The 26784-nt window shown below is 36.7% G+C and overlaps 3 protein-coding genes across 4 annotated transcripts; 2 read left to right on the plus strand and 1 right to left on the minus strand.

Annotated features, from left to right (window-relative positions):
- Positions 1–6475: 6475 nt before the first annotated feature.
- Positions 6476–10485, plus strand: LOC130710006 (photosystem I reaction center subunit psaK, chloroplastic-like). 2 transcript variants are annotated; one of them, XM_057559161.1, is made up of 5 exons: positions 6476–6630; positions 7005–7255; positions 8215–8317; positions 9708–9788; positions 9904–10485. In XM_057559161.1, the coding sequence occupies exons 2-5, from the start codon at positions 7215–7217 to the stop codon at positions 10246–10248; spliced, it is 570 nt and encodes a 189-aa protein (XP_057415144.1). In that variant the 5' UTR covers positions 6476–6630; positions 7005–7214; the 3' UTR covers positions 10249–10485. The 2 variants fall into 2 exon arrangements, with proteins under 2 accessions (XP_057415144.1, XP_057415143.1); XM_057559160.1 differs by having other exon boundaries at positions 6476–7255.
- A 3336-nt stretch (positions 10486–13821) lies between these two features.
- Positions 13822–20361, minus strand: LOC130715251 (mitochondrial arginine transporter BAC1). The gene is made up of 9 exons (XM_057565330.1): positions 20192–20361; positions 17486–17575; positions 15658–15759; positions 15196–15300; positions 15011–15109; positions 14756–14944; positions 14546–14644; positions 14313–14448; positions 13822–14224 (listed from the first exon to the last, which is right to left on the minus strand). The coding sequence occupies exons 1-8, from the start codon at positions 20291–20293 to the stop codon at positions 14314–14316; spliced, it is 921 nt and encodes a 306-aa protein (XP_057421313.1). The 5' UTR covers positions 20294–20361; the 3' UTR covers positions 13822–14224; position 14313.
- A 567-nt stretch (positions 20362–20928) lies between these two features.
- On the plus strand, positions 20929–21470 carry LOC130712197 (uncharacterized protein At4g04775-like). The gene is made up of 2 exons (XM_057562035.1): positions 20929–21061; positions 21145–21470. Exons 1-2 carry the CDS (start codon positions 20929–20931, stop codon positions 21468–21470), a joined length of 459 nt encoding a protein of 152 aa, XP_057418018.1.
- Positions 21471–26784: the final 5314 nt, after the last annotated feature.

Genomic DNA, 26784 nt, shown 5'->3' on the forward strand with positions numbered 1-26784 from the left:
CCTAATCGCTTTAGATAAAATAAGTGAACATATATGTTATAAAAGATCATCTTCCTTTTATATGGGTACGTATGTATTAAATTCTAAATTTGATTTTTAATTGGGCTCTTGGGCCTCATAAATTATCGGCCGAAGAGCCCTTACAGGTTGTCAATTAGAGTAAGCTCAACATAATGAGGTCGCTAACAAGGAACCAACTCACCATACGTATGAGGGAATCGCCAATTGGGAGAGTCTCAATGTGAGCAATCTCATGCTCTTGCCCCAACACAACTCGCTAGTAGTTATGCCTTAAGGGCTCGCACTTGAGTCTACTTTCGAAGATCCTCTCTAATATCTACTCTCCACGACCATATCCATTTAGAGAGAGGTCGTCTCACCCAAGCATCATTAAGGCAAGCCTATAATATGGGAGGCCCTTGACCAATCCACAAGACATCGTGCCTAAATAATTAAGGGAAAGTGTGTCTTTAATGACTCACCACATCTTCGCTTCGCCATCTTGGTGGTCATTGACAAGTCCGCAAGACATCGTGCCTAGAGCATGAAAGCAAAGTGTGTTTGTAATGGCTCGAAGCATCTTCGTTTCGCCATCTAGACGGTCCTTGAAACCCAATGTCACGTCATTTGTCATGTTATCATTCTCCTTGTCATGTTATTCCTTGTCAGTCAAGTGCCTGCTTGACACCCTTGCTAACCTGATTTTCTGTCTTTTCAACACTAAATTGAAATGATAAGTTTTAAATTCAGATTCACATAGCATTAATTAAATTTTACCGACTATTCCAACTGGTTAGGTGGTACGAGGATCACGCCTGCACTTGTTTGCAGTTCGTTGACAATCTACACGCCCCCAAAGATCACGCGTCGTTTCACCTCGATGTGTTATGATCAATTTCACACGGGTGGAATGAAGTAAAAAAGGTGAAGAATAACGTGCTGAACAGGAAGCACAGTCGTGGTTTCTAGAGGATATGGTTGTGCTTAATGAAATCAAACTTCACGACCGTGTCAATTCCAAATTACATGTGGCAGAATTTCAAGTGACCATGGTCGTGCTCCTTAAGTGGCATAGTCATGCCTTTTGGTGCATTAGAGAACATGCATTTTAACCTATATAACTCTATTTAAAGAGGCTTGGGAAAATAAACATATAGAGTGTAGTAGTGTAGAACACAAAGAAGGCTGATACAAGCTTTAGAGGATGGGGAGAGAGAGACCAGAAGCACAAGAGATTCATCTTTCCTCTATTTTTTTGTAACATTTTATCTACTAAGATTTTCATGGTTTATAATTCTATTATGAGTATCTAAATCTCTTTCTCGATGTTCTAATTTAGGATATGATTTTAGCCCTATTCTTTTTATATGTGTTATTTCGGTTTATTATAATTGTGTTTTCTGTTTATGTGCGTAATTCATATGAAGTAATTAATGGGATCAAAAGTATGATAGTGTACTCCTGGTTGAGGAATTACTTTATGGAAAAGTAAAGAAGATTGGGGATAGGGAATTACTTTTGGTGCGCTTCTGGGGGAGGTATTAGCATTAGTTATTGTATGCTTTCGACTAGCCTATGATTGGATAGTGAAATATCCCTTAGGTAGCTTCTCTGATTTAATCCTTACTTAAGCGTTCACCCTTGCATGATGGTACGTAGTGGTATTTATTGTCTTAGGTAAGTAGTTTAGGTAAAACCTGACGTTTTATCTAACAGATGAGAAGTATAGTTTACACATAGTGACATAGATTCTCAGGATAACATATATAAAACAGGGGGAGATGATTCAACAACTTGCAATCTTGAGGTTCTTCCATTATGATTCTTCACCTCATCGTCTTACTCTTACTCGCTTACTTTCATGTCACACACCACAATTTTTCAACTATTATTTACAGTAACCATGATTTCACACCTAGAGTTAGTTTGTTTTCACAATCCTTTATGCTCGATAACTGAGACTTCATAGTTCTATATTACTTGAGCAATAGAGTCCACTTGCTCTATTCTATTTGTGTATTTTTAGCGTAATGCACACCCACCTCTCTTTTGCCAAACCCCATCGACAACTCCAAATTCCCTTCAACATGACTCGCTACTTAACCAATTCCCCCACCGAATCTTCTCTACAAAACCACCAATAGGAGAGACCACACCATTGAAAGTTCCTACCTAGATCTCTTTAGCCATATATCGCATAACCAAGCTATTTTGCGAATCCGACGAACAACGTCCATTTCTTGTTCGTCCGAATCTAGACAAGCTATGTAACATATCGACTTAACGATTGGCCTCACGGTAATAATATAGGTCTTTCCAACACGTTTTTCCCTCACTCACGTGCTTCCCAGGAAAACTTCCCATAAGGTCGCCCATCTCAATATTGCTACAAGGCAAGCACACTTAACCTTGGATTTTTTATGAGTTGGGCTTCCGAAAAAAAGATGCATCTTGTTGTTATGAGTAGTAAAAATTAAATCTTATATGCCCTCCTCAACTGTACAGTCTCATACCTATACAGTCTCGAAATACCTATTTTTTGGGTGCAGGATACATGCATGAGCCGACATCGTACCTGAACAAGAGGTATTTTGAGGCTATATAGGTATGAGACTATACAGTTGGACCGATGCCACACCCGAAAAATAGGTATTTCGAGAATATATCAGTCTGGGACTATACAGTTGAGGAGGGCATATAAAATTTGATTTGTACTACTCATTACAAAAATATGCATCTTTTTTTCGGGAGCCCAAATCATAAGAAGTCCAAGGTTAAGTGTGCTTGCCTTTCAGCAATATTGAGATGGGTGACCTTCCCGGAAGTTTTTTCGGGAAGCACGTGAGTGAGGACAAAATATGCTGGAAAAACTCGTGTTGTTATTGTGAGGCTAGTTGTCAGATCGAGATGTTACAGCCAGGGGTTTGTCAGTGGCTTAAGTGGCATTGCTTCTTGGATGGACAAGGGTCTGACCGAGGTACTTTGGGGAGGTTTGGTGGTCTGGTTGTGGATTGATGGCCGATGTTTTCGGTGGAATTGATCGGAGCTATGATTTGGTGTGGCCAAGGGGGTCTTCCGAGGTGGGTGTCAGAGGGATTGGTCTCATAAAGAGATTTTGCAAGCAAGTTAAATGATGCTTGTCGTTGAAGTCTTCAAAAACGATTTCCCTTTTACGATGAGGTCGTTCTCTAGGTTGTTGAAGAGCACGGTGTAGAAGGAATGGGACTCGAGGATAACATGGTTATTGATTTTGAACTTTAGGAGAAAGAAAATTAGTCGTTTGAGCTAGTCGTGTTTCTCCTTAGAGAGTCGAGGTAAGAGGATGCAATAGCCACTAGTGAGTTCGATGGAGGGCATGAAGATGGCGGTGAAGACGACTCTTTTCTCCCACTTGGTGACGTCGAAAAGGATGAGGGAGGTTTGTCCATCGAGTAAGAAGACGATGTCTGGGTTGTAGGCAATGAGCCGATGAAGGGGTTGGGATGGCATGTTGGCGGCCAGAGGTGGTGGTGATGGGTTGATGGTGCGTATGTGGTGGAGGCGTGATTGAATACCATGTTAAGCAAAGAAATTTATTTGCAATTTACAAAACTTTAAAATGTTGGTGAAATCTCAATTCTACTTTCAATTATGTATTAGTATAGGGTGAGACACTTTTAGACATCACCCTTACTAACTTTGCTACTAGTAGTAATTAGTACTATAGTGAATGATTCCATGTGACATATTAGTTCATATTTTTTTATAAGAAAATATTAGTAGTTAATTGTTATTAGATTAGTTCATTTGCCAGGATTTGAATCCCGGTTCTTCACCTTCCAATTTTTTTCATTTCTCTTACCCTTCCTTCGACAGATTAGTTCATGTGACGACACACGATTGTGTTTAAAATTGACGTTGTTTTGACAAAACAAATTTCAGTATTAATTTTAATTGAAGCAGATGCAGACAACAAAACGATCGAATAACTTGATATGGGAAATCATTGTGTTTCTTTTGGTACATAGCTTTATTATGAATGAAATTGACACAGAATATGTTCGTTACGAAAGTTAACTTGGATCCAAAAACTAGTGGGACAAATATTGATAGCATGTGATATGTGACCTTTGAAACCACATGGCTTCACTCTTTTTGTCTCTTTGCTTTTCATTTCCTTTTCCATTAGTTCTATAAATGTCCTTTTATTCCAATGTCCTATATTTGGATCTGAAATATTGAAAACCAGGAGTTTAGAATCTTACCTCTAGCTATGTTTAACATATGTGCTTGTGTCGGTAAAGGAAGATTTAAATAATGCTTTCAGTAGTATAAAGTGTATGAAAAATGGATGTCTAAAGTAAGATTTTAGGGTAAACGGTAAAATTAGTCCATGAATTTATAAGCGAGTTTGATTATAGTCTTTATGAGGAAAAATGATGTTTAGTTGCGGTTAAAATCCACCAGTAATTGTAAAAATGACCGCCACTAAATGTCATTTTTTCCTCAGAGAAACTGAAATCAAAGTCACTTACAAATTCATGGACTACTTGATCATCCCTAGATTTTAAGTGAAAAAAGAGTATGATTTCACTCTATATCTTATATGAATAAATTATGATCATTAGATTTAATTATGAATGGTCAAGATTAAAATAATTTAATAATTATATGATAGTCTCGTGACTACTTAATAATATGTAACTTTTTGGCAGGCTATTAGAGGTACCTGGGATGACCTGCACCAGCGTTTACGTTGGAGGATAGGTGATGGTAGGACCTGTCGTTTCTGGTTGGATTCCTGGTTACACTCTGGTGTGATTTTACAGGATGTTGCTTTGGGTAATATTTCGGATCAAGATACTACGAAGTGTGTGGCGGACTATTTTGACCACAATGGAGGCTCTTGGATTCTTGCCAATATTGTGGATATAGTCCCTCAACATGTGGTAGCTGAGATTCGCTCAATGCCCCATCGAGCTTTGAATATAGTCCCTGATGGCAATTTCTCATCCAAGTCTGCTTATGAGGCTCTTGACCCGCTCCCCTCTCCTGCATATGATGGTGCCTGGCGTAACGTTTGGAAGTGGGAGGGACCGTTATGGATTTCCAACTTCGTCTAGCGTTTGGCTCGAAATGGCGTGTGGGTGAATTTCAGGAGGTGGCAAGCAAACTTGGTAGCTGACGCTCGCTGCCCTCTTTAATTTGTCACTTAGAGGATGAGACCATCATTCATCTCTTTCGTGATTGCCCTTGTGTGCGTCTGCTTTGGTTGCAACTGGTCCAGCAAGATTTGCAGCAGCGTTTCTTTCTCCAAGAGGCTAAGGATTGGGTGATATCCAATATTAATTCCCATTCTTTGCGGCAAGACAATGCCCAGTATCCCACCAATTTTGGCATGGTTGTTTGGTCATTTGGAAGGCTAGAAACAATGCTGTTTTTAATGGGGTAGGATTCAACCTTTAGCAGATTGCTTTTTCAGCATTGCTTCTTGAGCAGGACTATGCTCATAGCTTAGCGCTTCATGATTCCACGTCGCTGAAGACTTGTGGAGTGTACCGAGAGGTCCAAGTTCGCTGGCTTCCTCCCCCTCATGGATGGGTTAAGTGCAACTCTGTTGGATCAGTGCTAGGACCTACGAAAGCTGCTGGCTGTGGAGGTTTATGTCGAGATGAAGAGGGGGGTTGGCTCTTTGGTATGTGTAGGAACCTTGGATCGTCCAATGTCCTCTGGGCTGAGCTTTGGCCAATTCATTCTACACTGGAAATAGCTTGGGAGAAGAGGTTTCCTCAGGTTTTGTTTGAGAGTGACTCTCATGTAGCAATCCACCTGATTAATAATGGGTGTGATGTTCACCATCTTTATGCCTCTATTGTTTCCCAAATTCAGGCTCTAGCGGCAAGGGATTGGACGGTGCAGTTCTCGCATGTTTTCTGGGAGGCTAATGGTGTAGCGGATTGTTTGGCTAGTTTGGCTCATACTTACCCTCTGGGTGTTCATCGTTTAGAGGGGCCTCCAGCTAGCTGTTGGCATTTGCTCTTGTTTGATTGTACGGGTGTGTCCTACCCTAGGTCTACCTTAGTGTAGTTGCTTTCTTATTCGGGTGTATCGCCCTCCTAATAACCAAAAAAAAAATAATTTTAACTATTTATGATTAAATCTAACGATCAATATTTATTCTTTTATTCGTATATAAAATGAAGGAAAGAATAATTGTAGACCTGTTATTTCGTTTTGATGATAACTACAGTCTACAAGGTTCCTTTTCACTGCAAGACTTCACCGTGGGTCATTTATAAATTTCACCTATAGATATAAAAAACTAAAAAGAAAATGGGGTTGTCTCACGTATATGAGTAACTTAACTGACCAAAAGAATTATTTCTAAAAATAAATTAAAATTTACAAAATTTAAATCAACTTATCTCTTTTCTTATAGGCCAAACAACTTGAATTAAAAGGCACAAGGGTGCCACCCATTGTAACAGAAAACAGATACAAGACACGAGGCCAGAAAGGAAAGAAAGAAAAGATCAAAAGCACAATACAGGGGAGGGAAAGAAGAAGACCAGAAACCAGAAAACAGAGCACAAAGCAAAGATAGATAGATATATATATTTTTCCTCGACAGTTGTCTTGCCTTTGCTCAATGTAGGTGCTCATATTTTGCTGTTTAACAGAGAAAGTATCTTTGTATATAGATATCTCATTTCAAAATTATAGGAATGGAATTGATCAATCCTTACATTTGACTATGTGAAATCTGTGGTGGCAAAACATGAGAGTAGGGTCATTATCAAATTTAGTAACATTGAACTGTAAGGTAAAGGGAGTGTTGGCAAGGAGGTTACTAAACCAATAATGTAGAAAGGAACCTCGCATTTGTGTATGAGAAGTTTTTAATTTGGGAGGTTCTGGTGTGGCAAACCTCTTGATTCTGCAATTTAGTAGCATGTCAGATGAAAATATTTAGTATTTGCATTTATATATGGAATGTTTTTAATCTTTCATTTTATCCATTATAGGAGATTATCGATATGTGTGATTATGTTGTTGGGCTAAGGAACCTTGGTGAGATAGTTTGGACTCAACTACTTATGTGGTGATAATCAATACAAAATATCCTGAATTTTTAGGGAGTTCTAGGACAATGGTTTCAATTGTAAGTTACAGACTAATTGAACTCATGAGTCATGCCTATTGGGTTACTTATATGTTGGAATAGATAAAAGCCAATGGGGATCGCGTCACCGTCAAGAGGCTCGAGAAAAACAAGGTATTGCTATTCAGGATTTTCTTCCCTTTTCCCATGTTTTTTTCTTTTAAGATTTAGGGGTTGAATTCTATATGTTGCGGATAAATGGCATCCTGAAATCTGTTCTTCATTAAACAGAAAATGATGTATTTTGCACATGATTTCTTTTAATATTTAATATGATCCTTCTATAAGTTTTGATAATTTTATATAAACTATGTGATCCCTCTATAAATTTTCATGATGGATGTTGTATGAAATCATTCATTTGGAAACTGGAAGTCACTAAAAGTTGTCATATTATTATTATTATATATATCCTTGCTGCATATATTAGCCTTTAATTAGAGAGAGTCCTGGAAGGTTAGTTCTATTTTTTCAGGTTAGTCCTGTATATTGATCTATGATTGGCTCCAAAAGGTACGTGAAATAGAAACTCAATCACACAATAACTGAAGTGATGTTGAAATGGGATTCCAAACAAAAATTCTTACCACTTCATAGTATACTTTTATTGTATTGATATTTAACCATTGCAGCTTCTATTTTGATTGCTAAATTTAACTACTTAAATGGGAGTTACTGTTAGAAATAAAGTCATTTTTAAATAGAAAATGAAGGTTTCCAAGTTACAAAGATGAACGGTCATGAGTCTCATGAGTTATTATGCATTAAGGACCATTAAGTGTGTTTAAGGGTCATCATTATTTTTTATGTAACCAGTAAGGATTAGCTTTGTCTATTTAGTATTTTAAATTGAGGTATTAGTGTCCAGCTTATGAATTACTCTTTTAATATGGAGTATCTTCTCACCTGCATGAGCTAGGAGTGGATTTTAACTTCATAGTGATTTAAGCTCATGTTACAACTTTTAGTTTCATTAGTTTTATGTGTGTTGGCTGTTCTCTTCAAAGGACAAAATCAGAATTCTAAGGCGCTAGATTATATTGAATTGACAAATGTTGTTATCTTTGGAATAGGTCACTTCAACCATTGCAGCATCAAACATGTAAAGTAGCTTTGGCAAAGCAAGATTCATTTATTCTTATGCCTACTGGGGGTGGTAGATGTCTTTGCTATCCGGTCATTTTTTTTTTCCTTAAGCCCCATTCTTATATTTTTGTTGATATTTTTTTTGGTCATATTCTTCTAACAACTTAATATCATTGATTGTTATATTCTTTTGAAGTAAATACTTTCTAAAAAGTGCTATAGATCTGGAAATTCAAAATCAAATGATTGTAATGTGTATCACAAATGTCCCTCCTTTTACCATTGCTGGAATGACAATTCCAAGCTGTTCTGTGTACCCAAACTACATTAATTGGTGCAATGTTGTTATCTGTCATCTTATAGTTATAACTTATATGCTTTTGAACATGTTTATTTCAATTCGTGTTTACAGCTTCCAGCAACTCTTCTACCTGGAGTTACAGTAGTTGTATATCCTTACTTTCACTCATTCAGGATCAAATAATAACACTTAACCTGAAGTTTGGAATGCCTGCTACTTTTTAAATTATCATAAACTGCTTCCCAGTTTCCAAATTTTGTCTTTTACTTTATTCCCAAGTGTCGATTCAAGGTTAGTTTTCAAAAGTGGGTTATTGTGATAGAGATTTTGAGGGCAAACAAAAAGATGCTACACGTGTCCATAACAGAAATACAAATATTGGAAAGATAATGAAAGAAGAAATCCAAACAAGGATAAATGGTTTACATCTGAAGAGAATTTTGTTGCTTATAAGGATTGTGGTTTTATATAATGGGGCGATGATATTTAATGAGATTATTATATTAGCATATTCTATGGATTGTTGTTATGGTTTAAACAGTTTGTGTGTTTGGCTTAGAGTGATAGTCAAGGATCTCATGTGAATTTTGCCATCAGAATGAAAATATTTGCAAGCTCTTAAATCTGAATTCACGGTGCTGATTTGAGAATTCAGTTTTGTTTTAAGAAACCTTTTTCTTCTATCAGTTTTCCAGTTGTGTTTTTATGCTAAAATGATTGTGAGTATAGTTTAAGGTGACCCCTAATGTAGACCACTTTTAAAGTGGTCTAATTTTAGACCACTTTTTTTAACCTGCTATAACAGATCAACACATCTTTTTTTAAAGAAATTTAATATATGACAAATTTTTAATGATATTTTTTCTTTAAAAAAATAATTTGTTGACCTGCTATACCCGGTCAAAGTAGGTGGTGTAAAATTACACCACCTAAAAATGGTGCATATTAGGTTTTCCCATAGTTTAATATAGTTTATGGGATTTGTTTGTTTGGATACATGATGCTAGATAATTTAAGAAGGGGTTTAGAATGCTGTTATTATGGAGACCTGTGATGTTACATTTATGTGCTTGATTTGGGCTCTGAATATTTTCCCCCTTTTTTGCACCCTTCACTGTTGCCACATCGTTGAACTTAAAAAGTCTGGTCCTAAAGCATTTTTATTTTTATTCTTTTTAGTTGTATACCACTATGATGACTACTCTCCCTCAACTCAGTGGTCTTAGACCAAAATTCTTAGCAGCACCTGTGCAGAATTTGGTAAGCACCCCTCTCATACTTACATGAATTTGCATTTTAAGATAGTATCCCACATCTATAACTTCTAGCTGAAATATGTAATTATGAACTGGGTTTGCTTATTTTTCTTCTGCAGGTTGATGTCCAACCCATGAAACGTAAGGGGGAAATGATGCTTTGGGAGCTCGGTGTGACTTTATTGGCTCACCCACTAATCTGGTGGCATCTCATGATTTTAAAGGCACCCCCATATTTTGATAGGAGTATTTTTGTTAGATTATGGTGGTGGCTTCTACACAACCCTGATGTTGTGTGCTGGAAGGTTTGGATTGGTTCCCTCACAAATAGGAAAACCACTGCAGGGCTAAAGCTGGAGGTGAGGGACCCGGGTTTGCAGGCGGGTGACCAAGCTGGGTTCACACTTGCTGATACCTTGGCCTGTGGAACTGTTTGCCACATCAATGAGCATGACAGAGATTGAATTGATATCCACCTAAAGATCGGGAAAGTTTTTTTTAGCATTGATATTAACATATACAATGTGAAGTGCACATATTGAATGAACATCGTCACTAATTTATATGGTTATAGGAAAAATGATTAGTGGTAAGGTTTTTCTTCTGAGTGATGTGATATTTAATATTATATGCATCACCTTTAACTTTCAGGGATTAATATTAATTATGATTTCATTAATAATTCAATAAATAAAAAATAATTATGTTTGCTCTATGGTATTCATAACTCATATGAAGTAATAATAATAATAATAAATCAATTTTAAAAAAATTCAAGGTAAATAATAGAAGGATATATAACATCGAATTGGTGGGAGGACTGAAAAACGAAAATATAATTTCGAAGGTAAGGATTGTGTTAAAAAAACACACTCATAAATAAAACCTACCACAAAAAAAAGAACAATTAGAAACAAAAACATAAATTATCACTTCCACAAAATAAAAAAACATAATTATCACAAAAAATATTATTTTTTATAATAGGAATAAATAATAGGAATAAATAATTTATAAAAAAATACAAACACATACAAAAAAAAAGTACCCCTGTTCTCTATGCAACGCAAGAGTAATAAACTTCATTTGCAATAGTGATGACAACAATTCTCATAGTACTTCAAATGTAGTTTATATAGAAGTATTTTACAATGTCATGTGAAGAAGATCCTTTTAAAGGAAATGTTGCATGATACGTTTTCAATTTTATTTTCAATGTAATTACTCCAATTGCAAAAAAATAAAAAAATAATCCAATGACTATTTTTAGCACATATATGTTACTTCAACTTCCTGTAATATGTTTCCAAAAAACTCCCTGTAAAAAACTATTCAAAAGATATAGACTAATAATGACTTAATTGCACTTTTGGTCCCCCAACTTTAGCCTTCCTGCAAAAATCGTCCCTAAACTTTAAAATTAGCAAAAAACGTCCCTAACGTTTACACCCGGTTGCAAAATTGGTTTTCCGTCCAATTCCATCCAATATTTAACGAATTCTGGGATAAAAATTAATAAAAAATAAGAAAATAAAACAAAAACCTAGAAATTGATGAATGTTCATCTTCTTCAAAGAACTTTCATCATCATCTTCATTAGAGCTGTCAATACGGGCCAGCCCTACCCATATGGGTCAACTCGTATGGGTTGGGTTGAAAACGGGTTGGGTTGTGTCAACCCGGGGTCTTAACGAGTCAGGAAAATATGAACCCAACCCGGCTCGCTACAAGCTCGCGGGTTGGCGGGCTGGCTCGCGGGTTGAGTGAAATAAATATAAAAAATTGAGAAATTGGATTAGAAAATGTTTAAAATGTTATAAAAAAATAATTTCAAAAAAATACTTGTAGAAATTGGTATCAACTCATAAAAAAGAGGTTTATCAACGCAATTATTTTTATCTAACATTTGAAATATAGAAAAAGAATTTAGTTTACAGGATTTAAGAACACAATTATTTTACTGTCACATTTAAAATGAGATAAATAATATAATAACAATAAATAAAACATAAAAAATTGACTCAAATTAAAAGAAATGAAAATTTTCATTTTTCTATCTAAAATTAATCCATAAAACTAACCTGGAATTAAAGAGAAATAAAATAATTTTTTAAATAAAAATTAACTCTAACCCGACGGGTTGGCTCGCTTGACCCGCGGGTTGGCCCGTCTAACCCGCGGGTTAAACGAGCCGGGTTGCACTAACCCAAGTTCTTTTCGAGCTGGAATTTAACCAACCCAACCCGGCTCATTTAGCCAACCCGTCGAGCTGGCCCGCGGGTTGGAACCCATATTGACAGCTCTAATCTTCATATTCTTCTCTAGAAAACCCAGAAGCAAACCAAAAAATCATCAACCCCACCCCAAACATCAATTTCAGATCTCAAATCAACCATCAATTGAAGATGATCACAAACACTAGAACCAGTTTCTCCAAATCTGCATTTCCCTTTACTCCATTTACCCATTTCAAACCCAGAAAAATTTCAGATTAAACCCAAAACACAACACAACATGACTCTTCCTTCATCATCTTCATCATCTTTTTTTTTAATCAAAAACCCATAAACAATAACATTTATCTTCTCCTTTTTGAAACATCACAAACCAAAATCTCATTCACAATCACACAAAACACACCTTAACATATTTGATTTTCTTCCCATTAACCACGCTATTAGCAATATAGTTCCAATATTACATCAACTCATGAGATTATCACAACACGGAAGGAAGAGATTATCAAAATAAAGAAAATAGCAACACCAGCAAATAAAAATTTCCAAATTCTCAAATTTCTCTTCGTCTGGCAAGAGGTTATACACCTCTTATTTTTACTGATTCATACCCTTTGGTTCCGGTGCTACTTTCTCTTCTTCTCCCCGAATCTCGCGTGCAGACCATGGTAAAGATCGCAACTTTCGAAAACAATCAATGTTGAAGTTGAGATGGAAAGGGGTTGGGTTTCTGATTTCTGGTGGGAAGCAAGTTCCAAACAAAAAGATCTCTCTGATCCCCGTTCTGGTTTGCAACAGATCGAAGGATTTCGGTTCGCGATCTGGAAGCAAGTGGGTTCTTGTTCGCGATCTGGGCTTGGAAAAGGAGGAGAGGATCGCTAGATCTAGAGACAAGCATATTCGTTTTATGGGGTTGTGGGTGTTGCTTCCTCTTCCTCCTTAATGGATCTGGGTTATGGCTGTTTGCTGAAATTTCAATGCTTTGGGTTCCATCAACAATTTGAGTCTTTGAAAACTATTGACTTTCTAGTTAAAACTGGAGAAGATGAAGATGTCTGAGAGTTGAAGTTTTTTTTTTCTTCTAGGAGGGATATTTTAATTTTTTAACTAATTTTTTGAGGAATATTCCGTTAGTTTTTGGATGGAATTGGACGGAAAACCAATTTTGCAACCGGGTATAAACATTAGGGACGTTTTTTGCTAATTTTAAAGTTTAGAGACGATTTTCGCAGGAAGGCTAAAATTGAGGGACCAAAAGTGCAATTAAGCCAAAGATATAAAAAAACCATTAATCGAGCATTTACGAAAACAACGATAAAAAATAAAAAATAATAACAACTGAAACAAAAACATACATACAGTATAAAAAAAAACTTACAAATTCATAACTTTTTATATCTAAAATACATTTTAGATATAGTTTTTTAAAAAATTACACAAAAAGATTAATATCCCGATGCACGGGTAAAAAAGACTAGTAAACTATAAAATATGGTAAAATATGTAATAATCGGTTTTAATCCTGGTAATTCCTTTTTTGTTTTTAGTCTTACAAAATACAAAAATCCTGTGGTTGTAATCCTTCATGAAGAACTAAAAACACATTATTTTTGTATATTATAAGACTAACAAGGAATAAAACTTTTTTCAACGACTAAAATTAAACTATGTCAATTTTATGGGGATGAACAATATATTTAAGACAAATAACAATAAAAAAGATGTGCGTAACTTCTCAAATTGAACTGAAATTTAGTTGCAAAGAAGCCATCTAAAGAAAATACAGCAACAGTTTAGTTAGTCTAAAATTAGTAGGCTTTTCTGACTCGGCCATACATTCAACATATTAAGTAAATGGCCATGCCACCAAAAAATATTGAATTGCAATACAGTTTATCTTACATGTGTTAAAATATAAATTCATTCCAGTGATAGAAATGTTCTATCCCTAAGAATGAAAGGTGAAAATGTAAAGAGGGCAGTTAATCAAGCTCCCCTAACCTTAAAATTAAGGAACAGGCCACTATAAAAGCAATAATGAACGTTGTCCTGCTGATAAAATGAAAATCAGAAGCTCATCCAAGGAAAAATGCAATATATTGAAAGCATTATTCTGTTCATCCAACTCTGATCTAGTGTGTAAATTGGCTTCAAAGCATACTTGAGCTTTGTTGTATTATCCGCGATAGAAATTAAGCAAACTCTACAAAAAAAACAATCCTAAAGGAATCACCAATTGGTATGATTTAGATAACAAAAAATTCATTATACAGCAATTGAAATTAACCAACCTCAGTCATGTTTAATGCCTAACATTTTCAATGCTAGCTCCCAGGTGACAATTGTTGCTGCATTAGCAGGAAATGCTCGACTTAATGTGGGACCGAGACCTGTATAACACCCTTTCAATCCAGCCCTTTTGTAGATCTACAATCAAACACATTTTCAGCCTCTATTTGGTTCATCTTCTTTGAAATCAATGGAAATTACAGAAATAGATGTAGAAAGGTTTAAGAAAGCTTACTGAACTCAAAATCACAAAAGGATTCCTTTGAGAGTTTTTATCAGGGTTTGTCTGAATCAGAGTTTTTGCCACATCAAGGGGCAAAACTGCTAACCAAAACTGGTAGAACAATAAAAAACATTCACAAAAAAAGATGGGTTGAATAGGGTTAATAGTATATTTAGTTGTGAACCGCAATGCACATGCTTAGTTAGTTCTCAAGATGCTTACAGCAATACCACTAACGCCACCTGTAACGATCCCAATTCCAATGTCAATCAGGCCGCTGTAATCAGAAGAAGCAGGTTTGATACGTGAATGCAAGTGGTAACGCATATATTCATATACACTGAAAAAGGTAGCATTCCCCATAGATTCTCTAAGCAATGTAGCACAACCTCCCCGAAAAATTCCTGTCACCTGAAAGGAATTCCATCAGCTATAACACAATGATCATGATTTTGCACAATTTGAAGATTTTCTCACCCCTTCGTTTTTTACTGTTTTGAGGGCACAATCAAGGGGACTACTGTATCTACTCGACATCGGAACCAGAGAGTCAGTGCCTTGGATCTGCATCCTACACTGAAGAAGTTCAAATCAAATTGGCATGCTTACAGCAAATAGACCAATGATGACACTGCAGAAAACAGACATAAGGTTCAGTTTACCTTTAACAGCTCTGTTGGACAAAGCACGAAACTGTTGATGGCGCCGCTAAAAGCTGCAGCTGGTATTATCACTTGAGGCCGAGGTTCACCGCTTTGAACACCCCCCTAGATTAGTGGTGAGAAACAAAAGTACAAGGTATGAACCAAAGTGCAAAGAGAAACAAGTACCTCACAAGAAAAACCATTAAAAAGGGTATAATACTTGGATAAGACTCTTCTAAAGTGAACTTGTCTTTGAAGTGAGCAAGTAAGACTATATCCAGTGTTAGTTTAATTTACAGTACATTAAATAAAATATTGACCACATAAAAATCTAAGCTTGAATACACCCTTATTTCTCACTTCACATGGAACTTCACTTTAGAGGAGTTTCTTGCATATTACTCTGCCTCATGACAACTTATGCTGATTGGTGGAATCTCAAATCAAAACCCCATTTTTCAGTCATTTTCATGCACATACCTGAAGGTATTGTTTTGTCTGGGAATACATGCCAAAAAAAAGGGATCCTTCCAAAGCCATCCCGGCAAAAGATGATGTAGCACCTCTATAAAGTCCTTTAATCTGAAAGAGTTAGTACTAAATTACATTTGGAAGTCTTAAATCAATTCCCTCAAAACCTCTAATTAAAAATATGTAAAAAAAATTAATAATAAAGCATTACTTATCATAGTGTTAGGGATATAAAATTTATCAGTGTTGAAGTCTCACATTGAATAGAAATATGGCTAAATAAATCCTAACAAATGGTAGAACAATCCTCACGCCTAAGCTAGCTTTTCGGGTAGAGTTAGGCCTAACCCAAATTCTAATATGGTATCAGAGCCTACCCTAGATTTATTTATTGGAGACCACTCATATATGAGCCACGCGCAAATATTCATTCTGCAAATTCCATGCTCTAGATGCACAACCCTGAGCGTGAAGGGGGGGGGGGTGTTGAGAAGTCTCACATCGACTAAGATTTATCGCTAAATAAGTCCTTATATAGGGTAGAGAAACCCTCACTCCTAAGCTAGTTTTTAGCAGAGTTAGGCCTAACCCAAATTCTAATAATCAACATCTAAAATTGATCAGAGAGAGAGGTAAATCATTCATAGACCTCCACCTAGCAACTTATGCCTTTAGGATAATTAGCCTTGGACATAGTTTCGTAGATTCTAATACTAAGAGTTCAAGAAGAGTCCAATCATTACCCCATTCATCATGGTTAAATTCAATTTCTTCACCAGTAAAATGAGCCTATGTATTGTCTATACTTAAAGCTCACAGGCTCTTGATTGAAGGGATGTATTACAGCTATAAAATCATTCACAAGTGTCCCCTAAAAACTTCTTTTGGGAGGACTAGTCAACTCACTTCTAAGAAATTGGCTTTGGGGTCATCAATATTGAATTCTGCAAGTTTGGAAGGAGAATTAACATAAAAGAAAATTTTAAGTTTAAGGTCAAGAAGGTGTAAGTTTAGGATAAAAAAAATCCTAATCTATTTAATCAATCAAATTTGAAAGGTGAGGTGTCGTGCTAGGGAGAACAAAACAATTTTGACTTCACAGGAAAGCTTCACAACAGGAAAGAAAAGAAAATGTGAGAATTGGACATATTTTCCTTCTAACTATACATAAGTATGCCTAGCACAGCAAGAATTTTACAAATAATTAGCAAAATATGTCAGTCACTAGCTTCCATGAAATGTAATCTCCAGTTCAAACATGACATCTTTTTTCTCTAGGAAGATAGCTCCCAAAACAGCATTTAATGTGCACCCAAATTAGACTCCAAAAAATTGAACACAAATATCAGATGGACAAATAACCTCATAATTATTAAATGATGTGATGGTCTCATAATTGATATTCAATCTAACTTACTAGATGAAACAGTATCAATCAAGTAAATTACCCCACTACATATGTAGATTATGATAAACTACAGCTGCACAGACTTCATGCTTTTATACACAAGAATGGTTAATAAACAGGATTTGGCTTCTCTAAAGTGAGGTAAAGTAGGAGTCATTTATTTAAAAATCAATGGTTGTGATTATGATCACACATTGCACATGTATAGCAAATTTTGATGTTCTTTAAATCTCAACCATTATTTTTCAATCAAAGGTTATGATAGCTTATTTTAAAGTGAGAAAGTGAGTCTCTCACTTTAGAGGAGCCAAATCCTAATAAACAACACTAATACAAGTTTACAAATCTATTATTTCACATTCTTATGTAGACATGGAATGAATAACCCGTTAATTTTATGCCTTGGAAGTCAAAGGTCAATAGCCATACTCCTTCGGTCTGCAATATTCTAGAAGTGCAATGCAATCCATTTTTGTAACGAATTATATTTCCTTCAGTATTGTGCTTTTGCAGCTTCACCTAATAAATGAAAACAAAAAAAAAAGTGCACAGATAAGCTAAAATATAAAAGCAGGTAATATCTAAATCTATAATCAAACAAAAATAAAAATCATCCTGAAGTCACCAAAAATGCTAGAAAAACCTAAAATAGATGAATATACTGATAGAAATAAGAGAAAAAACATTGTAGAAAAAGATTAACCTTTTTCTTTGAGAAGGGGTGGTGGAATAACAAAACAACAAAAACAACAACAAAAGCCTTATCCCACTAAGTGAGGTCGGCGTTATAGATCACACAACGCGGACGCCATTGCACTTGATCAAAAACCAAATTATGTGGGATATTATGTCGTTTTTAACAACGGTTTCCAAAGCCCTTTTTGGCCTCCCTCTACATCTCTTCACAAGACTAAGAACCATGTTTTACACCCTTCTCAGTGGGGGCCATAGGTCTTCTTTGTACATGTCCATACCAGTAACACCTTAACTGATTTTTCTATTAGCTTTTCCTCGATAGGTGCCACCCTTATATCTTCTCTTGTATGATCATTGTGTATCATATCCTTTCTAGTGTGGCCACTCATCCATCTTAACATTCTCATTTCTACTCTTCTTCTGGATGAAGAAGAGAGCTGGAAACAAATGATTGGATTTGTCACAATTTAAAAAACTAGTCTAACAACTACATTTACATCTACAATATGACATTACATATCAAGTGATGTTACATGATGTCTCACAGCCAGTGTTATTAGTACTGCATGAATAGAACGATACAAGTCGCAATTGAGAGTGATATCACATGATCTATCATTTGGAGTGAGAGTGAAGTTGAAGAGATAATTTGAAATGCAGAGGAAGGGGAAGATCATTCAGAGAATTAAGCATGATGAACTCAGTGATTGTGATATTGACCTTGGGGATGATGAATGATTCAAATAGTTTGGTAGATTATGATTATTTACTAGGATTTAAGTATAAGTAGTAGGAAAGTAATTTGCATCCATCAAATATTATTCCTCTTATTTTGATTTATGGCTTGGATCGTGAATTTATTTTGAAGTTTATCATATAATATATCAGTTTATGATTCAATTTATGACTTAATTTTTTTTATCGTATACTTTATGATGCATAAAAAGATACAATTGACGATTCAGAAAATAGGTCTTCCGCTGGATGATTTGTTACAATTATATATGAGTTAGGTCCATTCCCTGTTTCAGCTACTAGTCATACTGTGTTCCTATAATCCTATTCCTGCTCATACCCCTCATTGTTTAATCATAATAATTATGTCCGGATAACCTTAAACTCCAACATTTCTGCTCTTCCTGTCTACAAATTTATATTCTAATCCAAAAAAAGATAAACCCTTTCAACATAAGCACATGTAGGAAGCATAGTTCCTTACCAGAGGCTTTTTAAGCTTTTTTTGAGACATCATAAGGATGATCATATTTATAAGTTCATGGTTTCCCCTCATGGTGAACCTAACTGACTTTTTCCAACACAAATGTAAAGATTTTAATCAAAGAAACCATTGCACGTGCCAAGGAGATCTGAAAATTATCATTATATTCCTCCACTAAAGCACTATATTCAGTATATTGAATAATAAAAATAAGATTTTCAAATTTCTTATCATTTTCTCCATTATTTGTCATTGTACTACTTATTCAGTCTCAAATTACTCAGAAATGTTAGCAGTAAAGCACTGGTACAAGAGAAACAAGAAAACCACAATTAAACCCCAAATGTGACCGGCAGGAGATGTGCCGACAGCAAGGATGAATGTGGTTGACTGGAGAATAGTTTGAGGGTTTGAAGAGGAGTTTCTTTAATCCTAAGGAGTAATTTGATGTCGAGTGCAAAAATTGTGGACTAATTAGGAGGTTAACTCAGCAAATCACTAGGAACCTTGAATTAGCATATCAATCATCTATAGCATATAAGTTATGATTTCAACGGTCAGTTAACCGAACTAGAACACGGTTTAAATCTTTAACTGCTCAATCAACCATGCACCATGGCAAAACCATATTACAACACTAATAGCATGCTTGCATTGGTGGTGGCACAAAATTCAAAACACAGCAAGTCCAGAAGCTAGACTTGATAGCTTCTTCTCGGAATTGATTATGAGGTTTTCCACCGCAGAACCAAACACCATATTCTCAGGGAGACAGGGGGAGCCTATGAGCCAAGGAAACAAGACAATAAGAGAAACCAACCCCATATCTTTACCCAAAACCTTGAGTTTATAGGTCACATCTCTTATAAAGTCTTTACCTCACTCACTTAACCAATGTAGGGAGTCCAACTCACACTGAATTCTCAACATTCATTCTTAACGGATGTGAGACTCCAACTAACACTAGAATTTTCAACAGATATAAGTATATAACCAGTGGAACCCATTTTAATTTTCAACCTTTCTAGTTCCCATATTCACTAAGTTTTACAATTCCCTACAAAAGCACAAGACAGCACAGCAGAAACACCCAGAAAAATGAGCAAAATCTGAACAAATTACCAAGAAATTTCTCAAACCCATCTAGAAACGAAGTAAAGCAGTGCGATAATCACAACCAAATGAGAGTATGCTGAAAGGGATAAAGATTAAAACCGAACCTTCACGGTGTCAAAGGGGTGACCAGTGGCTACGGCGGCAACTCCGGCGAGCAAGCCAGCGACATATTCCTTGTACGCAGCAGAAGTTGAAATCTCGGCCATGTCGCTAGAAACAGTGGAAGTGGCAGCTACATACGAGAGTTGTTGTCTGTCACTGTCAGTGGAATACTCGTTTGGGAATAATGTGAAAAAAATTTTAAGAAATTCTATTATATTTATATATAATTGAAAAGTGATAATGTGAAAAAAAAATTTGTTACACATTTTCCAAAGTGCTCCTAATGGGAGGAGTCAAGCATTTTTTGGTAAATGGTCACATTGGTCCTTGAAAGTTCACACCGACTTCAGAATAGTCCCTGGATTAATTTAATTAGGCTCGCGGTCCCCAGAAGTGGCAAAAAATAGTCATAGTAGTCCCTGACGTTAAAATCCCCTAACGTCCGTTAATCATTTACTGACATGGAATTTTTTTTTCCCACAATCAATGCCTACGTGGAAATAGCCGTTGGGGGTTTATGTTAAACACTTCAAATTAGTCCCTGAATCATCTATATGAAGATGAACCCTAACATTTGGGGGAAAATCTCAAATTCATCAACCTTCAATCTGTCAAGCTTCCTTGTTCGAATCCTGAAATTTCCTCCACCAACCTTCAATCTTCGTTGCCATTGAAATGGAGAAGGGAGATGAGTGGTAGTTCTAGGTCGCGACTTCCACAGAGGCCATTGAAAAAACCCATGGGAAGTTCTAGCTCAGGGATGAACGATGGAGTGCCCCATTGCAAGTGCGGTGAAGAAGCAGTGGTTAGGGTTTCCAGAACTGATGTCAACCCAGGAAAACCCTTCTATAGTTGCTATCTACCAAAGGCAAGTAAATGATTTCTGGGTTCTTCATTTTTGCATGTGTTGGCATGAATTCATAATTTCTGGGTTGTATGGGTTTTGTTGTACAAGGTCATTTATCTAACTGCAACTTCTTTCGATGGGTTGAAGATGGAAATGAAGTTGAATCGAATGCCCCAAACTGTATGCAGAATGAAGAAGTTGTGAGGGTGTTGAATGAGATTTCTCTGAAGAATGAAGTGTTGATGCAGGAGGTGGTGCTTATGAAGGAAGCTATTTTGAAGAAAAATGAGATGGTGATTGAACAAATTAGGTACATGAATGCAGCCATGTGCAAGAACAATGACCTTGCAGCTCAACAAGTTCAATTGATGAGAATTTGTGTCATATTGATGACTTTGTTTGTGTTTGTAATGATGATTGGGAAGTTCATGTAATGTGGGGATCATGTAATGATGGGTTTGTGTGCAACAACAATGTAGTCTTTTGAGTGATGAATGTAATGGTCTTGTCAAATTATCAATGAAATGCATTATTGATGCTTTTGGTATGCATTTTGTCATGCTTGCTTTTGGTCATTTCCACCAAATCTTCTACTCCATTCATAATATAAGATCATTACAAAGTCTGAACAAACACATATTCCATAACAACAACCAGAACTTAAATAGACAACCATAATGTGAAATAGATAATCATTCATAATAAAAGATCAACCCTTATAAAGTCTGAACAAACACATAACACAATACTGTCAACCATTACAAAGTTCAATGCTAAATAGCATAACAACAACCATAACTTAAATAGACAACCATAATGTCAATGCCAAGTTACTAAGGCTACTAAATATAATGTCATCAGCCAGTACATAACACAACCAGTTTTAAAACAAAAAAAGAGGCATAGGCTAGCTGCTGCATCACAAAAAGACTCTTCTGGAACTTCATTGTCATCAATTTTCCTCTGAGGTGTTTTGGGACATAGAAGGTGTTGGCATGAAACACATATTTCCTCCAGGATAAGCATATGTCACTGGCCCTGGTGGTGGTGAGCTTCTTGCTGTTTCTGCCCTTGATGGTGCTGAAGTTGAAGCTTGGAATTGTGGAGGAGTTGAGGAAGATGCTTCCACTGATTGCCTGGGTGGCCTAATTGAAGGGGGCCTATAAGCAGCAGGAGAAGGAGTGGGCCTATAAACAATTCCAGCAGGCCTACTTGCAATTCCAGTTGGTCTATTGGGCCAAATCACAAACCCAATAGGTGCAGCAGCAGGCATAGTGTTTGAAAGAGGGGCAGTTCCACTACTTGTAGGCACATGAGCTGTATCAGCAGGAGTAGCATTTCTTCTAGGTCTGTTGGCATTCCTTCTAGGTCTTGTAGCAGCAGGCCTACTTGCAATTCCAGCAGGCATAGTGTTTGAAAGAGGGGCAGTTCCACTACTTGTAGGCACAGGAGCTGTATCAGCAGGAGTAGCATTTCTTCTAGGTCTATTGGCATTCCTTCTAGGTCTTGTAGCAGCAGGAGTTTCCTATCACAGTTCAAAAAATTTAACATTAATTAATATACTGCAAAATTTATATAAAAAAATTTGGCACAGTAGGAGTTTCCTATCACATAAAAAAATTAACATTAATTAATATAATGAATTAAGTCATATTAAAGAGAACATAATGCTACCATTTTACCTGGGGTGGCTGAGGAGTCCCATTGGGGGCATTCTGGGATACATCAACCTCATCCTCAGTTACTTCAGGTGGGGGTGGAACCCAATTTGTTGGCCTTAATGGTGCACCAATGTTATGGCAGCTTCTGGTGTTGTGACCAGTTAGGCCACACGTAGTACAAGTAATTGGAAGATATGACCTCCTAATTGTTGTGGCAGGAACAGGTGGCTCATTTCCAGCCCTCTTCCTGTTTCTTGATCCAGCAACTGGTTCCTCATTTCCATCCCTCCTCCTATTCTTCTTAGGTCTACCGGTTTCCTCTTGTCCACCCTTGGTGGGATAGGCCTCACATAATCTGTTTGCTCCCAGTATTGTTGGCTTGCAGTGGGGCGAACACAATGCTCATATGTACTCCTATAAGCTCCCATAGTAAGCCAAGCATGGCAATAGTCCTCAGCATGATCATGCTTCCAAGCAATTGCAGCACATGCATGCTTACAAGGCATGCCAGTCAACTGCCAGAACCTACAAGTGCAGGTATGTCTTGTCAAACTCACATCCACCTTTCCTTCCCAACTCTGGACTTCATACCTCTCATCTACAACATCCCCTATGAATACAGGTGTCCACCCTTTACTACCATCTTTTTTCTCAGTTTCCAATCTACTCCTTTGCATTGGTGGAAGTAAGCCTTGTTGTCCTTTGAACTTGATCTTGTTAGTAGCAACTGTCCTCGTGATATAACACCTAACCTCCTCAAGCAATGTCAGTATAGGTTTTCCTCTATACTTCAGAATCTTTGCATTGAAGGATTCACAGGCATTATTGCATATGTTGTCTGATTTTACTCCTTCTTTGAAGTAGGCCTTGGTCCATGATTCTTTGGGCCACTTGTTGAGATAAGCCCATGCTTGTGCATTCTTTGCCCTAAGCCTGTTCATCTTTGCATTAAATTGTTCAACTGTCCTTGCCCTAGCACAATCCCACACAACATTCTTCATCTCCTTGTCTTTCCATTGTTTTGTGAAATTCCTCCACAAATGCATTGCACAGAATCTGTGACTCACCCCAGGCATAACCTCCTGCATGGCAGGGATGAGACCCTAGCAAAACAGCAAAAAACAAAGACAATTGATCATTACATGTTGCAACTCACTGTCAAACTAGTCCTTGAATGTTACAACTTACTGTCAAATTAGTCCCTGAATGTTACAACTTACTGTCAAATTAGTCCTAATCATGTGCAAATTAAATACAGTGCACGTAGTCCTAACATAATGCTATAATAAAACAGCCAACATGAGAAAGAGGAAGTGTATTACCTTCTGCATGTCTGATATAAAAGTCCACTCATGTTGTTTATAATCACCCAAATCTCCATGGAGCAGCTCCAAAAACCATTTCCAGTTGTCTTTATTTTCCACATTTACAATGGCATAAGCTATCACATACAGTTGGTTGTTGGCATCCTGACCTACTGCTGAAAGCAGTTGCCCCCCATAATATCCTTTCAGAAAACAGCCATCAAGACCTATCAATAGTCTACAACCAGCCTTGAAGCCTCTCTTACATGCATCAAGGCATATGTAAATTCTCTGAAACTGCCTTTCCTCCTCACTCACAGCCACAGTGTCCATCTTCACAGTAGATCCAGGATTGCTCTTCATAAGCTCATGTGCATAATCCCAGAGCTTTGCATACTGCTCTGCCTCACTTCCTTCAACCAGCTTCCTTGCCTTTTTTAGTGACCTAAAAAATTTGGTCTCATTCAAAAGAACCCCATATTTTCTCTTCATGTAGTCATATGCCTCAGTGTGTGTCAAATTTGGCTGAACTCTGAGTTTTTTCTCAAGCTTCTTGGTGCACCAACTTGTGCTTGCTGCTCTGTTCCTAAAGGTCTTGCTGCATGTATGTTCCTCATTAAAGCTCTTTATCTGAAAACTCAATCTTGCCTTAGATCATGCACAATAAATTTTCCAGGGACAGTTTTCCACTCTACACTCAGCTGTTGCCCTTATGCTATCATTCTTAATCCATCTCATCTCTCTTCCAACATCAATTGTATAATCCTTCACAGCCTCCTTGAAGGATTGCAAATCACCAAACTCCATGCCAAGTTCTAATCTCACCTTGCCAAATCCAGCAACCTCATCAAACTGTGGAAATTGTGTTTTGTTTTAATTGTTGGCCTCATCATCTAAACTGATAGGACTATGAAGGTCCTCACTTTTGTAGCTGCCTAGGGCCTCATCCAGAGACCACTCACTTTGTTCAATTGTTTCTCCTTGATAAGTTTGATCTAAATCTCCTCCTGAACTTGTGCTACCATCAGATTCAGATCCACTTGTGTCAGACACACATCCCTGCTTCCTCTTCCTCTTGCTACCATCAGATTCAGTAGCCTTTGCCTTCCCTTTCTCATTCAAATTCACTTGTGTCTCATTCTGATCTTCTGCCTCATTATGTACTCCATCCTCATTCATTGGATTGCTTGCATCATTAAGTTCCTATCACATGTAAAATAAAATTAACATTAATTATTATAATGAAATAAGTCATATTAAAGAGAAGAGAATGTTACCATTTTACCTGGGGTGCTTGTGTCTGAGGAGTTCCATTGGGGGCATTCTGGGTTACTTCAACCTCCTCCATCACAGGGGGTGTTTGATGAAAGATTTTTTTACCACTCTACGTTTGAATCTCTCAAGACTCAATTGTAGTATAGTAAAGGGTTTTGTCGTATCCACTAGGAGATGTAATACTTATGTCGTTCAATAGCTAACAAACTCAAATGATGGTTAACAGAGATATTAGGGGTTTGTTTAAGAACATGAAAATATAAAGAAAGCAGATAAAGTAATTGGATTCACCAAGGTAGATAGTTTTGCTGGGATTAGAGTTTCGTTGTTTGACCTCTATGTATTCTATTGATTCACATACAAATATCGTTCTATGCAATTGATTCCTCCCACCATTTCTTATCTTACTACCCAGTCCCCCGGCGTAGAAGATTATCAACTCAACTATATTAACCTTCAATCCCTTGATCGATTAACAATAGTGAGTAGCATTAAGCATGGATGTTTGAATAGTCTAATGATCTAACCCTATCCCTAGACCTTAGAATCATTAGATGATTTTACCTATTTCAGATTTAAATAGTTAGTTCCCACCATCCTATTAAATCTAAATTCATGTTCTAGGTGATCAATCCAAAACAAGCATGAAGCACAAGGTAAAAATCATTGAATCATGGAAAAGAAACATATGATTAACTCTAGTTCAGACTCAAGATCATGTGAGTTCCCTACACAAGTTTGAATCAATCAAAATACCCAAGGGGATCAACCTAAGATATAGCATGAAGCAAAAGAGAAAACCATTGATTCTTTAGCATAGAAACAAGAAATTTGCATGAAAGGAAATCAAATAGATTACATGAGCATCAAAACAACTAGTTCTAATCCCAACAAATGAGAAATTAGCTATCCACTTCCATGGATAGCTTTACAATGATAAAAGAAAAGAAGAGCGATGAAAAACCGACTCATGACGGTTCCCCGGCGATGAAATCAGCTCCAAAGCTTTCTCTCTAGTCTCCTAGGTCACCCTTGATGATCTCCTTTGAGTTCTCCCTTTCCCCAAGTGATGGGTTTGTGTATTTATCTCTGATTTTCGTGAACTCCTTGTTCTATGACTGAAATTGAGTTTTATAGACTTTTCAGATCTGGACAGGGTGCTTAGCACCTCATTTTAGGTGCTTAGCGCCCTGTTTCTTCATGTTGAAGGAGTCTCCACCGCCAGAGGATGCTTAGCACCCTGGAACACATGCTAAGCATGACTGGAGAAACAAGGTTGATTTCTTGATATTTCAAAGGTCTTGAGTGAGATTCTTCAAGGGCTAGTTGGATATCTTCATTTACAAGCTTCCTTTCATCCAAATCATGAACTTTCTCTAATGCTCTTCAACCTACACCTCAAATTGAGATTGGAATCATTTTCTACATAATCTACATAAAAGAGAGTTAACTTATAAGAAATTTCCCATAATTACAATAGATAAGTGCCTAAAATATGACGGAAAACA

This window comes from Lotus japonicus, chromosome 4 (assembly GCF_012489685.1).
Source record: "Lotus japonicus ecotype B-129 chromosome 4, LjGifu_v1.2".
In the NCBI taxonomy this organism is placed as follows: Eukaryota; Viridiplantae; Streptophyta; class Magnoliopsida; order Fabales; family Fabaceae; genus Lotus; species Lotus japonicus.